The sequence below is a fragment of the Colossoma macropomum genome, unplaced genomic scaffold (assembly GCF_904425465.1).
Source record: "Colossoma macropomum unplaced genomic scaffold, Colossoma_macropomum, whole genome shotgun sequence".
Classification (NCBI taxonomy): Eukaryota; Metazoa; Chordata; class Actinopteri; order Characiformes; family Serrasalmidae; genus Colossoma; species Colossoma macropomum.
Genome location: NW_023494804.1, coordinates 24,100,572 through 24,115,707, shown reverse-complemented (window position 1 = coordinate 24,115,707; position 15,136 = coordinate 24,100,572). Strand labels below are relative to the sequence as shown.

At 38.9% G+C, this 15,136-nt stretch overlaps 1 protein-coding gene across 1 annotated transcript in view; it reads left to right on the top strand.

The window, feature by feature from the left end:
* plppr1 (phospholipid phosphatase related 1) overlaps window positions 1-14,241 on the top strand; it is a 40,479-nt gene extending 26,238 nt beyond the window's left edge. Inside the window, exons 3-8 of the mRNA XM_036595187.1 lie at window positions 3,168-3,356; window positions 6,487-6,619; window positions 7,883-8,133; window positions 10,064-10,240; window positions 11,400-11,531; window positions 13,539-14,241. Coding sequence (XP_036451080.1) covers window positions 3,168-3,356; window positions 6,487-6,619; window positions 7,883-8,133; window positions 10,064-10,240; window positions 11,400-11,531; window positions 13,539-13,571 — 915 coding nt within the window. The 3' untranslated portion in view covers window positions 13,572-14,241. The remainder of the gene's footprint in view (window positions 1-3,167; window positions 3,357-6,486; window positions 6,620-7,882; window positions 8,134-10,063; window positions 10,241-11,399; window positions 11,532-13,538) is intronic.
* Window positions 14,242-15,136: the final 895 nt, after the last annotated feature.

Genomic DNA, 15,136 nt, shown 5'->3' with positions numbered 1-15,136 from the left:
ACTACAGATTTGTTGGCAAGGCATGAAATCTCTCCATGGTCATCTACACACAAATGAGGGAACACCTTTTTGCAGGCGATTTCATCAGCTGCGCTTATGCAGACAGATCGCAGGTGATAAATGTGCTCAGCACTTTTTAGTTCTGTCGCCTTTGTCCAAGCCAGAATATCCCTTTAGAATGCATTAGTTCTGCTCACTATCTCGCACGGATTAAGGCAAAGTGAAATCATTTTTAGTGCACTGGTTTGACGACTGGGGAAAGGTGCTGGAATTCTGTTCACCTGAATTTAATCTCGGTGCCATAGGCTTGGATTACTTGGTCACAGCAGATTATAAATAATTGAATTCTGATTGAAGTTTAACTGTTTGAAGTGGCATAGATAGTGAAGCTTATATTGGTTATAATGACCGTTATACGAGGTGGATTCACCTGACATGACCACAGAGAGTACTTCAAACTCACGCTTTCGTACCCAACACTCAGAGCTGCATCGTATTTAATGTATAAAGGGCTATACTAATCCAATTTAATTACATTTAAAGTTACATTTAAACTGAACAGGTCATTTTTAGTATGTTATTGCAGTGTTGGCTTTTTGCTATAATAACACTCTGCTATTTGAGAATTTGAGAGTTTGAGAGTTTGCTGTTGGGTCACCATGGCCCAGCTCAGGTGTTTTAATATCTGTGTTTTGACAAATCAAGGCACTCATGCAGTCCAATAGATGTATACCAGTTTGGTCAGAATATTACATGGCATATCAAGGGTTCACCAGTGTGTTTTTAGTATAGTGCAGTTCATATAATTCATATCGTAATTGCAATATGGAGCAATGTTATAGCAGTATGGCATTTTCTACATTTTGTGCAGCCTTAGTAATAGAGGCAAAGCTCAGCCTGTACCATGTGAAACTTCTAAATTAAATTCATAAAATAAATTGCATTGATGAAATTATATTTTGTCTTGGCAAAGGCTTGAGGTTTTCCGCCCCTTTCAACACAAAGTGCTGTATTAGTGGATGGCAATTTACTTGGTTTTCTTATCTTGTCGAAAGATGTGTGGTTGGCCTGTTTATGTTGGTGTCTATGGCTAGTTGTAAACAGGTAGTAAGCTGTTCAACAAACAGTCCAGTGGAAAAAGCAGATATGCACCATGCAGTTCTAATGAGCCAGACAGATGTTGGAGATCTAATACCTCTGTGCATTAAGAAAACTATTTTTTTGCTGTTTCGTTTTGACAACTTTGTAATTTAGTTCTATGAGAAGTGCGAGTAAGCAGGAAGCTGAATTCAGCCTCCTGTGATGTTCTCTTCACTAGAAGTGCTGTAAACTGCCTCGTAGAAGAAACGTCTGACCTGTTGACCGCTGCTCAGCGGTGTCAGGAATCGATCCAAATGCTTGTTGGCCAGTATAGTAATTGGCATTTTTCCTGTAACAAGAGAGATTCTTTAAGACCAGTATTGTTTACACTTAAGGTGAATGGCACTGCAACAGTGTTTGTTTTGGCTGGGAAATCTGGAACCAAACTTTGTTTGACTAGGTCACAAGAAAACTACTGTTTGTTTATTTAGAGCAGTAATTCTAATGACTTGTGACACCTTTACAAGCACAAATGCACTTACTGTCAAGATGTGTATGCCAAGCCCATCTACAGCCACAGCATCATAACAACAGCGCACAAGTAGCAAGATTTCAAGCTGGACCTATGGGTGGTTTCAAGGGTCAAACTAGGAAAATGCATTAACAGAGTTAAAAATGAGTGCTGTTAGTAATTTGTTACCTTAATGCATTATTATCTTGATAGCCTTGATACCACTAATAAATGCACAAAGCGTCATTCGATCCCATGTACAAGTTTCAATAAGAGAAAACAAGTGGAGTGTTGTACTAGAGATGGGCAGTGTGATGACATCATCATTATCATGATAAAATATGTTGGAGTACATATTTTGTGGGTATTGTCAGTAGTTCTGGAACTTTGAGCCTCTGCATGTTTAATAAGGCCTGAAAACAACAACTAATGCATAATAAGTGCTTAAACTGCATAGTAACTAATAGCTGATTACATGTCAGCCCTTTACTTGTTCAACTTTTGGGTGAACAATATTTTCAGGCGACTATTATGGTGTTAATTTTTTGCCCCATTGCTCACCTTTATTTTATCCTGTCCACGGGTCTTCAGTGTGTTTAGTGCTGATTTGTTCTGGGCGCAGACATCTGAGGGACCAAAAGTAATTTTTAATGGTGTTCCCTGTTGATAGTGGCACGTCAAATTCAGTCCAAGTCCAAATCTGCCCCAGTTCTGAACTGTTCAGATGATTTAAATGTGTCTGCTTTCAACTTCTGTTTCAAAAAAAGAAAAAAATAGTGAGGAAGGTGATAAGAGATTTCTTTTCTTTCAACATTAGAGATAAAATGCACTGTATCTCAGGCTGTTCTGTTTCATTGCCATACACCGTATTTATTTTTTACGGGTAGCAGGGTGCATCAACTCTGCAGAAACATTTTCCGCGGTCTCACTCATGAAAGTATTAAATGTGTCTCATCTATTTGCCATGAGGTCCAAAATGAAGGCATGTTCTTTTCCTGCCTGGAAAATGCGTACAGTGTCATTAATCAGCCATGAAGTAGAGCAGCCCTGTTTCTCCACATTGTGAGCCGTTATATAACATATTACTTTTTAAAAAAAAGCATGCCTGTGGCCCTTTCTACAGGAGCCGTTCATTAGCGGAGCACAGAGAAAGGGTTTATGTAAGCCTTGAAGCAGTGTTTTAGAGAGAGAGAGTGGGGGGAGGTGAGGGTGAAGGAGTGAGAGAATGAGTTTGACAGTGGAAAAAAAAAATGAAAAAGCAGATGGAGGTGGTCGTGACTGTGTTTGTTTTGAGTTTGGTGAATTACTGTGGATGTGTCCAAATTGTCTGACGTTCGAAGGAAAATCAGATACTGAAAACATATATTGTCACAGGCATATAAAAATCTTTGTAACCAATTTTTATGTATTTTTTTTATTGTTACACTTGCAAGTTGCGTCACAATAAAAGTTAGGACGGGTTTTTCTTCCTCCTATAAAGTTACCATTTAAGAGATACAAGGTTTTTACATCAGCAATGATGTTTATTATGATAATGTGTAGATGATGAATATTAGAGGCTGTATTTCTCTTACAGTTGGTTATCATGGCTGGCACGGTGCTGCTGGCTTACTACTTTGAGTGCACCGACACCTTCGGGATCCACATCCAGGGCTTCTTCTGCAACGATGCTGACCTGATGAAGCCGTATCCTGGGGCTGAAGAGAACAGCTTCATCCCTCCACTTGTGCTTTATTGCGTGGTGGCTGCAGTTCCCACTGCTGTTGTGAGTAAAACTTCTGGAATAGAATTCTTGACTTTAGGCATTTCATTTAATGACTTAATGACTTAATAAACAAGTCAAAATAGTGTGCAGTTGAGCCTGGAGCATCCTGAGTGCAACTTAAGCTTGACCGAGGGCTGTTATGCTCTTAAAAAATAAGGTGCTTAAACAGAGTTCTTTGGAGTGATGCCATAGAACTACTTGTGGTGGCCTGAAGAACCTTTCGGGGGATGGTTCTCTCTTTAAAAAAACAAAAAAAAACTCTCTATTGAAAGGTTCATTGAAAAGTCATTCTTCTGTGGAACTGCTCCAGAGGACCTTTTTTGGCACCATTATTTTGTATTTTTGACTGTGAGGTTAGAATGAAAAAAAGATTTGGTTTACCTTGGCCACTCTTAGAATCCTTCAGGCACATGTCCTCCCTTGTATACCGGACTTGAACACAAGAGGGCACCGTGTCTTCAGTCTTTGCAGTTCAAAGAATGAAACAATACTGTTCTGAACATGAGAGGAGCTTTGGACTAAAAGGCAATCTGCAGTGTCACGTGGTGGTTTTGCTTTTTGGCCAAAAGGGCAATGATGACTTACACTTTAACCTTGCTTTAGTGCCTTTATGAATCAAGGAACGAGCTGAACTAAATGAATGGAAAATTAAATTGGGTGGCTTGGCATTGGAGCAATCCGTACAGTATTTTATGCGCCACACAGTGACCCATGGCGTCTTGCGACCCATATAGGCCATAAAGCACCTAGCACTAATGAGCGATGACAGCACATTCCCCCCATATGGTCTCGAATATGATCAGTAGAAAGATAGTGCCCACTTATCTGTCTCTCTTAGGATTTTAGTCAAAAGCTCTTTCAGCTCTTTTAAGGGTGTAAGAAGGCATAGTTACAGTTCTTTGCATCATATAATGCTGGGTCATGTAATATTAAGATTGCTCTTTTTAAGTAGCAGTTTTAATGAAAATGGATTGAAAGAAATAAAGAATAAGGACTAAAGCTTGTCTTGTAAGTCAGTTAGTTTTCATCCTCTGTCATTTTTAAGTGTTTTAATGTATTTGACATGAAGTCTGATATATATATATATATATATATATATATATATATATATATATATATATATATATATATATATATGTATGTGTATGTGTGTGTGTGTGTGTGTGTGTGTGTGTGTGTGTGTGTGTGTGTGTACACTGACCAGCCACTTCAGACATAGCCATGTTGCTGGAGGTTTTAAACACTGTATCCAGTCACTGTCTGCTCTGTTAGATGTACCTACATTGTTGGTCCACCTAAAAGTAAAGTACAGCAGCTCAAAGAGACAGTAGCTCATCTGTTGTTGCACAGTTTGTGTAAGTCGTCCTCTTTAGTCCTTCCTTCATCAGTGGTCAAAGGATTCCGCCCACAAAAAACTTCAGCATTGCTGTGTCTGATTAACTCATACCAGCACAACACACACTAACACAGTACCACCACGTCAGTGTCACTGCAGTGCTGAGAATAATCCACCATCTAAATAATACCTGCTCCTGTTCTTAATGAAGTGGCCAGTCGATGTATATAAAGCTATTTGCCTTGTCTTAGCAGTGATTCCCTCAGGCAAATAAGCAGCAGTTTTATTAACAAATAAGAAAATATTGTGGTATAATTACAAGATCACATTGTCTACACAATGGTGACCATAACTTCATGGCTGAAAGGTTAAATTGAATAGCCATCTGCGCTATTTGGTGAGCTGAGGGTTACTGTCATTTTGGTCACAAAAAATAAAATCATGAGATATTGACAGTCCTATTTTACTGCTGTAAGCCTAGCAGAGCTGATAAAACAAGCTTTTAACAGGAGCACAATGCTCTGCCCTCTGGAGTAAGGAAATGCATTAAAGCTGGACAGACACTGCGGAGAGAAAATCTTAGCTAGTGGAGTAAAAAACAGCACTGTTGCCATCCCTCTGGCATAAAATGCACTTACGTGGTAGCCTTTTTCCTCCCTTCATGGTCCCTGGGATGGCCATAAAAACCCAGCTTTTCACTAGATGCTGAGTAACGGTTGCATTTCAGTTGATGTGTTAAGTAAACTGTTATTCAGTGAGAGATTGTGTTTTTTTCCGCCGCCGACGTGGGAAATGTTCTGTTTAATCAGCTATTCGTATTTTATACTTGCACTACTGGCACATCTAGCATTTGAATCAACTCAAAGCAGGCTAAAGAGAAAACATTAAGAATGTACACTGAGTAGTTTAATAGGTAAATTTTCATATTACCTATGGATATTATTCATTCCTGCAAAAAATTCTGAAGGAGAATCCCTCCTTTGCCCCACAGCACAGGAGGAGTTCTCGGTCATTATTCGGCCGACCCACATAGTATTTTAATTTTTATCAGCCAGTCAGAACTTACATATCTAATGTTACCAAGAAGTTAAAAAGAGACTGCTGTAAGTGCATCGAGACCATCTGAAATTGGAGTCCAAGCATGACCTGCCATTTTGGAGCCAGTACACAGAACACAAGTTACAGGAAATTTGACCTCTGTTTATAATATATGTGAGGTATCAAGAAATACCTGCCAAATTTTGTACAAAAAAATTGACTTGTATTTACATAATTGTGGGACTCACTTAACTAAATAATCCCACAGCAATTCTCCTTGTACTGTAGTCTCTTTGTATTGTCCTGAAAATTGTTAAAATCACTAAAATGTTCTTCTCACAGTGATGCCACTGGACCTCACTACAGTTAATTGGTTTCTAAACTTCTTACCTTTTTCAGTGCTCATGAATTTCACTGCTATGAACACAGTCTTTAACTGTACACAAGAAAGATGTGCCAATAAGGTAGGCGTGTCTAATAGCAGCCTGCAAGTGTACAGTGTTTACAAAACCCACTACCATGTCCATGTCATTGCTGTGGTGAGAATGGTCCACCACCCCAATAACACGTGGTCAGTGGTGCTCCTAGGGTGGTCCTACAAAGTGCACTTGGATGATAGGTTTTTCTGATAAAGTGGCTGATGAGTGTAGGTTCAAGGTAGGTGTACCTAATAAACTGAAAATTCTGTGTGTCTGTTCAGGTGCGTTTATTTTTGCCTATGCAATTTGGTATATCATTGTTTTTGATATTACATAGGTCTTTATTGGGGAGATCTCCATGTACGTAATGAAGTCTACTAGAGAGGCCCTCATTGCCCAAGAGAAGACCATTGTTACTGGGGAATGCTGCTACCTGAATCCACTCATTCGCAGGATCATCAGGTTTATCGGTGAGTCTTTTTTTTTGGTTTAGAGTTCATTTTACGAGCACCATATCTTTTTAATCCAAGCTCTAGCACAGGATTTCCAAACAGCTTGAGGTGAAAGATGCGAGAAGCAACGACCTTCCGTTCTGTTCTGATTTTTAACATGGAGCTGGACTGATAAGTTCAGGGAGGGTTTTTGAAGTAGGTATACAGCATGCATGCAAAAATGAATTCTGGTGCACCCCTGGCTGTTCATATGTTTACTAATGAAGCAACAAAACCACAACAAACAAACAAACTGGAGTTTCCAGAGTATCCAGATTAATTTTATGACATATAGCAATCAATATATAGTAGAAATAATAATAGTAATAATATATATTATAAATAATAATAATAATAATAATAATAATAATAATAATTATAATTATTATTATTATTATTATTATTATTATTATTAATAAATACTTGGGTCCATTATTAGTTTATAATAATAAAGTTTTCCATATCAGTCAGTTTTTTTCCTCTCTTTCGGTCTTTTATGTCCCGAATATTGATGGTGAGTTTTCAGTGTACTTTCACCTCTGAAATCCATCTCAGGTCTGCTGTGAAGAGCGCTAACTCCTACAGCATTACTTGACCCCGATGCATAATTCAGGAGAGACTCCAGTAATGGTGTCCTTTGAGGCCTGGTATTGCAATGATATGGGCCATTGTATTGAATACTTTTCACTCTGAGCTCGTAGACAATCTCCAACACTCAGAACAGGCAAGCATTTCTTCTTTCTTTTGTCTCTTTCTCAGTCTGTGTCTCTTGCTCTCTCTTTCTCTCTCCCTGTCTCTGGTGGTGGTAGTTTTCTCTTGTCAAGCTCATTGCTCATGGGCACCTTTCAAACAACGAGAGGCTCCATGAATTATAACACATTTCTTTCAACGATGTGCAATTTCATGCTGAAGCAGGTCAGATAGTATCACTGTGTACATCACAAGATGGCAATAATGAATTGGGGAAAGGAGCAAACCTCTTCTAAAGTAGTTTGGGAAGTCCATATTTGATTTGTGTACATGAATATATAAATACCAGAATTCTGCTACATTTGGTTTATCTGCACAGTAGGACATGCTAATTATATTGTCTGTTGAATCTGGAAATGTGAAAAAGATGTTCTGCCAAAGCTGCATTCGTGTCTGTGCTTCCTAGAATCTCTGATCAGATTGCCTGTGTTGTCTGTGCCCTGATTGGGAGCAGTGAGCCGAATTGAAACGTGTTGGCATGTCCCACTGTAGGTGTCTTCGCGTTTGGTCTGTTTGCGACAGACATCTTCGTGAATGCCGGTCAGGTGGTGACGGGCAATCTGGCGCCCTACTTCCTCACCGTCTGCAAGCCAAATTACACAGGCATGGAATGCCGCTTCAACCACCAGTTCATCTCCCATGGCAACATCTGCACAGGGAACCAGGTGGTGGTGGAGAGAGCCAGGAGGTCCTTCCCTTCCAAAGACGCGTCACTCAGTGTCTACTCTGCGGTCTATGTCACTGTAAGAATCTACACAGAATTTTCTTTTTTTTCTTCTTCTTTTTAACAGAAAGAAGTAATGTTACTTTCTTTCACTTGTGGATGGGTTTCATTTAGGGGTGCATGATTGGAATCAGCCAAGTTCAGAATTTATGCAACATAAATTAGCATGATAGAAATGCCCCCCAAAGAATCCCAGATAAGCCTGAAGAGCCTGTGGAGAACACATTTTATGTGGCAAAAATAAATATTACCTCTTGCAATGGAAAAATAGAAGTAAGTAAAAAAATAAATAAATAAAAGAACGTGGACTAGAGGAATTTCAGATTTGGATTTTAGAGAGGGTGTACCCTCGTTAGCGGTGGATTTTGCAGCTGTCCAGCACCAGAAGCTTAGCAAGTTGTCCCCAGATGTTTATTATTGTTCAAAGACCCCATCTGGCCCTGCATGACTACTGCCCCACAGGAGAAAATTCACAGCTAACAACATGACATCACACAGTGTAAGCAGGGATGCTTCCGGAGAGATTTGTTACAGGGTTGGATCAGATTCATTCCTTTTTTTTCCTGAAATCCAGTCGGATTGGTGATATCTTCAAATTTTACTATATTACTGTTTAGTCACATGGACAAGGTTAAAACTTTTCTCCGATTTCAAAAACACTGTTCATAGTACAGAAAGGCATGCCTTTTGGAATTCCATATGAAGAAATGACAAGTGAAAGGGGCCGTATCAGCTGTCAGGTGTCTGTTAACCCTTGTGTGTAGCTCATTGAAACATTGAATGTATGTTCTGTATGAATGAACTTGGACTCATCAAATACTTGGGTCCACACCCAGGATCGATTCTGGGCTTGTTTGTGGGAGGAGCTCATTAGTTTCACACACAAGAATTCTGCACTTAACCAAATGTACTACACTTGCAGAGTAAGTGGTCCTGGGTCTGGAAAACAATTCGAGTGTAAAAATGCTTTAAGTCATCGAGTTGGATTTCGTGGGAGTTTTTGGACCACGTCATACTATTGGCATATTAACACACAGGCTAAAAAAAAAGGTCCGGCTTAATGTTTAGGTCTTAAATGCAAAGTAAACATTATATTGATGAAGGTAGTAGATAATTCACTTTCATCCTCTGAAGACATGTCCTTCACAGGGTTTTGACTGCATCTTTGAATACTCTTTCAACACGCAGTCATCAGACTCATCCACTTGGGGAAGGGGTCCTACATTACAAAACATTTTAAAAAGAAAAAAATGAGCTTAACGACTCAAACCTGTCCACAAACTAAATCAAAAATAAATCTAATTAATTATGGAACTGTCATTTATTGTGTGCCTGCATTTAAATATAGTAGCAAAAAGACAGTAATAACATCAGACTTTGAAGGGTTGAATGACCTTGTCGGACAGAAAATGTAATGATAGGATAGAATGGAATGGATTAAATCAATATATGTGGTTTACATCAATGTGGTTCACAGTTGTTTACAGTGAAGAGTGGGTGTGTGAGGTTTGGGGGGTCCGATGGATTAGCACTTCTGGGTGTGTGTAAGCTGCCGTCACAGTATTGGGCATATTCCATTTTACAGATGAGCCAGTTCTGGAAATAGCCGAGGCAACCCCAGTCATGTTAATTCACCAGCTCCGCATCAGCATGTTCAAAGAATAAGTGAGTCTGCAAAATGTCCTTGGATTAAAGTGCTGTGGCGAGCCTCGGTGCAGCCTGGTCTCCTTGAGCAACTTAAGTTTTGTTATTTACTCCCATCACTTCCTCCATAATTGGCCTTAATCTCCTCAAGGTTGTTCCAAGCTGTGTGTATTTACTTAAGCCCCTTTCTTCGGTCACCTGGCGGGCATCGCTCTCTGTGTGAAATAAATCATCCTGCCTCTTTCTGTGGTGTGTGTCTGTGTTTTTGTTTGTGTATGTGCCTATGCCCGCTTGCCTCTTTTCAGATGTACATCACGAGCACCATCAAGACGAAGAGCAGCCGCCTGGCTAAGCCCGTGCTGTGTTTGGGGACCCTGTGTGCAGCTTTCCTCACCGGCCTCAACCGTGTGTCGGAATACCGCAACCACTGCTCAGACGTCATCGCCGGCTTCATCCTGGGAAGCTCTGTGGCTCTCTTTCTGGTCAGCTTAATTACTTTTTTTGAAATTTTTCAGAGCAAATTGAATTTATTTTTTTGTTTTGTTTTTTTTGTACATCATTTTAAAACAGCAGTTGCTCTTTATATTATGTGACCATGTCATGATGATTGGACCAGTAGCAGTGATCTATAATTATAGCACTTCAAGTCAGAGACCACTCTTTAATTGCCAGTCAAAACAACCATTAACTACAAGTTATTCATTTTTTCAAGAGACGTTTTTGAGGAAATTAATATCTAATTTCCAAAACTGGATTAAAAAAAACAAAACAAAGAAAACAGGACTCCTAACAGCTATAGAAGACCTAGTAGACGACCACAATGATGATCATCAGATACTTTCATCTTTTAGAGAGAGGAGGAAATCCAGCTTCACTCTTACTTCAGATCTGATGAAATCCACAGGTTTTTTGTCTGTCCTTCCACTGGGAGAAGTCAGATAAACTCTATGGCTGTCAAGAAGTGAGAAAACTGAGAAAAGCACAAAAAATAAGAAATTTTGTAAATCAATCAAAGAAGCTACTGGTGTTCCCAGTAATGTTTACTGCATTACATTACATTGTGGATCTTTAGCTTGTACTTTTTTGCTTTCTTTTTGAATCAGTATACAGCTGTATATCGCTGTTGTCAGAAGAAAACCTCATATCTCCTTTTTTGTCGTTTTTCAGTCTTTGACATAATTTGAAAATGCTTGTTGCTCTTTACATTGTGTGTAAATATCATGAAAAAAAAGTCTGGTTCCCTTGACTTACATTAAAAGTAAAGTAGGTTTTTTTCCTTTTCCTGTAAAATTACCATTTTGGAGATACAAGGTTTTTTTCCGACAACAGCGATATATATATATATATATATATATATATATATATATATATATATATATATATATATATCATTACTTTTCAGAGTAAAAGATAATGTTTTTGTAGGGAGGCATATTAACTTTTAGCTTGCGTCTTTTTCTGTTTACATAAGTCAGTACTGAGGAGTAGTTTCTCTGTTGCTGGTTGTCAGGTACTGCCACAGTGTCCTTAGTTCCAGTACATAAACCAACCCCACTCCTCATAGCCCTGTGTTCAGTACTTGTCTGGAGCTTAGCGTTTACCAAATCACTTTATTGGCTTGATGTGTCTTCTGCTATACAGGGTCTGTGTGTGGTGAACAACTTCAAAGGGGCTCACTCGACTCCTGCCAAACAGAAGACGGAGGATTACCGTGGCCTCCCGCTGATGACGTTTCCTCGTGTGGAGAGCCCTCTCGAGACCCTCAGTGCACAGGTAGATTCATCAGCACATTCACCTACGCTCTTAAAAACAAAGGTTCCTAAAAAGGTTCCTAAATGTCTACACATACAGTATTGTGCAAAAATCAGAAAGCTTTTATTGATTAAATCATTAAAGTCCAGTCAAAACGGCCTGTATGTACAAGTCACTCGTTTTGTCAGCATCAGGGAAAGAAACGTTTTAAAATTTACACAGAAGCCTTAACAACTAGATATCATACTGTTTAGTATTAAGTGTTTTATTACAGCTTCCATTCTTTTCAGGAGACTTGCTTTCAATTTTTCAGAGAAATCTACAGGGATATTTTTCCACACCTTCAAAGTTAAAAGTTGGTTGCCTTTTCTGTTTCTCACAATCCAAGTAACACATTCAGTGAGGTCTGGACTTGGGGTGGTCAGTCCATTGTTCGGAGAATGCCAGCATTTCTTTGATTTTCCAAATTGTTTTTTTTTCTTTCTTTTTGCTCCGTAAGAGCTTCTTGACAGCTACACATCTTTTCAGACTCCTGGTGTTGAGTGTCCTCTCACAGTGGAAGGATGGACAGAAACACGTGGATTTTTCAAGATCTGAAGCAAGAGTGCAGCTCGATTTTCTCCTCTCTCTCAAAGATCAAAGCTTTAAATGCTGTTCAGTTGATGAGGACAGTTTTGGTGGTCTACCAGGTTTAGCTGTCAGGAGTCCCAGTTTCTCCACTACTTATTTTCCCTTATCTCCTCAGAAATATCTACTTAGAAATGTATCGTCAATAACGTACTTGACTGGAAATTAAAAAACCAAGGGTGGTCTCTGACTCTCACACAGCACTGGTTCTACAAAGAATCTTTATTGGGTATAGAACTTTCTTCACACTCTCCAATCTTTGTTTACAGAAATGAATCTGTAAAGAACCATCTACTGAAAGGTTCTTTAGGGATTCTTTTCTGTGGCTTTGCTTTACTTTTAAGAGTGTACACATGTTCTCATAATGATATATGGCTCATACTCTAATAATGGTCTATCAAGGTTGTCTGTGTGGATGAATCATGTATCAAAGTGATCTCTTAGACGTGTATCGTGATGTCCAAAACGGGGTTCAGGTTCATAGCGTGGCATGTGGTGGGTGGATATGGGCTGCTTATACTTTAAAGAGACTATTTGTCATATGTCGTGTTGTGAAAGGCTCCGCCTTGAAGGTATTTGGAAACTTCCTTCACATTTACTGTTTCCACCACATGTTGTGCTCCTATCATATTTATGCAGGAGCTATTATATTTAGTCTGAATGGATATATTTCAGTTCATTTCCCTGAATTGCCTTGAGTTTTGCTTTTAATTTCGTAACCTTTACTGAAATTTCATGCTATGCCTGTAATAGTCACTTTGCCCTAAAGCTGTCAGTGATGCGCTGCAATTGCACCAAGGTTCCATCTGCTAGAGCACCAGCAGGTTGCCATTTATTCCTCTTAAAGCTGGGCGGAGGGGGTGCCTGCGTTTTTATCATATACAGCAGGGAAATACAATGGTTCTTTTCCAAATTGATTTTGACATCTTGTGCAGTAGGGAAAATCTAGCCAGACAGCTCTGTTGACATTGAGCCAGCGAAAACAGCCCTTCTGCTTCAACAGGCTCTGCTCCAGAGTGGGCCGGAGAAATTCGCCTCGCAATTTTGACAAATGTGAAAGACACAAACTCATCAGTCCGTTGCCGTTTGGGATGGGTTGTTAAGGACAATGCCCTAAACAATGAAACTCAACGCATGTGGTAAGCGGGATGGGGATCAAGCATCCCGTCAAAAGTTTTTATTAGGATGAGCAAGAGGGGCGAAGTGGTTGATTCAGGAGGAAATGGGTTGACATCTCGCTCCTCAGCTCTCCCAATTCTCTGCATTTGGCCTCTTTTTGTTTGGTCTTGATTGAAGTATAATCAGAGTTGGGGCAGCATCTGTTTAGAGAGATGTTTCCCTCTGAAAGAAACAGCAGCCTTGATGCGCATCACTCTGAACCCAATCTCTTCTGCCTTTCAGAACCATTCGGCGTCAATGACCGAAGTCACTTGACTAAGGGGCCAGCACAGAGTCACCTTCGCTTCACCTCAACACTTCTAGGCACAAGATGTTTTTGTACTGTCGCATAATGTAAAAAAAAGAAATAAAAGTATTATGTTGTTCCCAGTTAGAGGCAGATGTTTTGTACATTTTGTAAAAGACAGTGCTGTAGCTTACCCTTCTGTTATCTCCGATCGTTTACATGTCAGGAGTTCGGCCTTCCTCGTCATGTTTTACATCACACAGTAAAATACAGTCTCTATATGATGTTACTGAAATATCGATGTTGTTATGTGGTATTTGTATAAAGGATTATTTTATTCTGATTTTTCTTTCCTGTAAATTTTTGGACAAAGATCATGTTTTTGTATTATTTTTGTTATCTGTATAAAACATTTTGATCAACTTTGCCTGCTGTTTTTCCAGGAATGTTTTTGGTATTCCTATTTTTTGATGTAAGATAAATGAATACACATTGAATTGTGGCACATAGATTTTTTTTTTTTCCAATGGCATCTTTGAATTGCCATTAACTCAGCATGAAAGTACACAGAACTGTTTGACAAACTGTTCCATTATTTCTGAACTGTATATCGTTTTTCTTTGAGGTTTGCATTTCATTTGAAATGCTGCATATATTTTTGATTTGTCTGTCAAATAAATAGTCTGTAGCTGAACTCCTGCACCTGGTGAGGCTCTCATTCATAACAATTCCACCCTTCTTTTCAAAATATCTGCATTCATTTACAGGGATGAGATGTAAACAACAAAAACATGTGAAATTATTGAATTAATCATAGAGAAACGTAGCCAACACTGATTTTCTTTTCAGTGGTGGTGACAGAAACTGAAGGCCACAGTATCAACAATGCAACCGTGCAAACGTTGCCCTTTGATTTACTACCCAGAATTACTAGTGAACCTAGATGTGTCTTATGTTTTCAAGTGTAATAATGGTAAAATAGTAGGAAATCTTAAATATATTTTGTTTGGCCTTACAATGCCCTGCAAGTACACCTCCACCATTATTGGATTTTGCAGGGAAACCCCACCAATTTTTCAAAATTTCTGCCCAATTAAATAGTTAATGTGTCAATAAATCACTAAGTGGCTTGGTGTAAAATGCTTTGTTCTAGAGAAGTTTGAGTCATAAATATTCACAGTGGTAGTGACAGGAACCAGACGTCTGAAGAGTTTTAACACCTTTTATGGTCGTTCCGTGATTGTGTTTGTCTAAAATGTATTTTAATAATTTATTTTATTTGAGCTCTTAGTGGAAGAATACAAGAAGGGTGTTTTAAGGCAAAATACTCCCTAAAGAAAACTTATTTTTTCAGATTTCCCAATATTTTACCTTCATCAACATTACATATAAAAACTCAAAAGGCTTGTGTTGGCTCACCGGTGGTTTTGAATAGTAAATAAACTGGCTTTATTTGCACTGTAGACATGGTGACCTCTGGTTCTTATCACCACCACTGTAAAGAAATCAGAATAAGTTTCTCTACAAATTGAACCATTTTACATCAAATCACTGAATTACTGTTTACATTAAACATTGAACATTGAAAAATTTG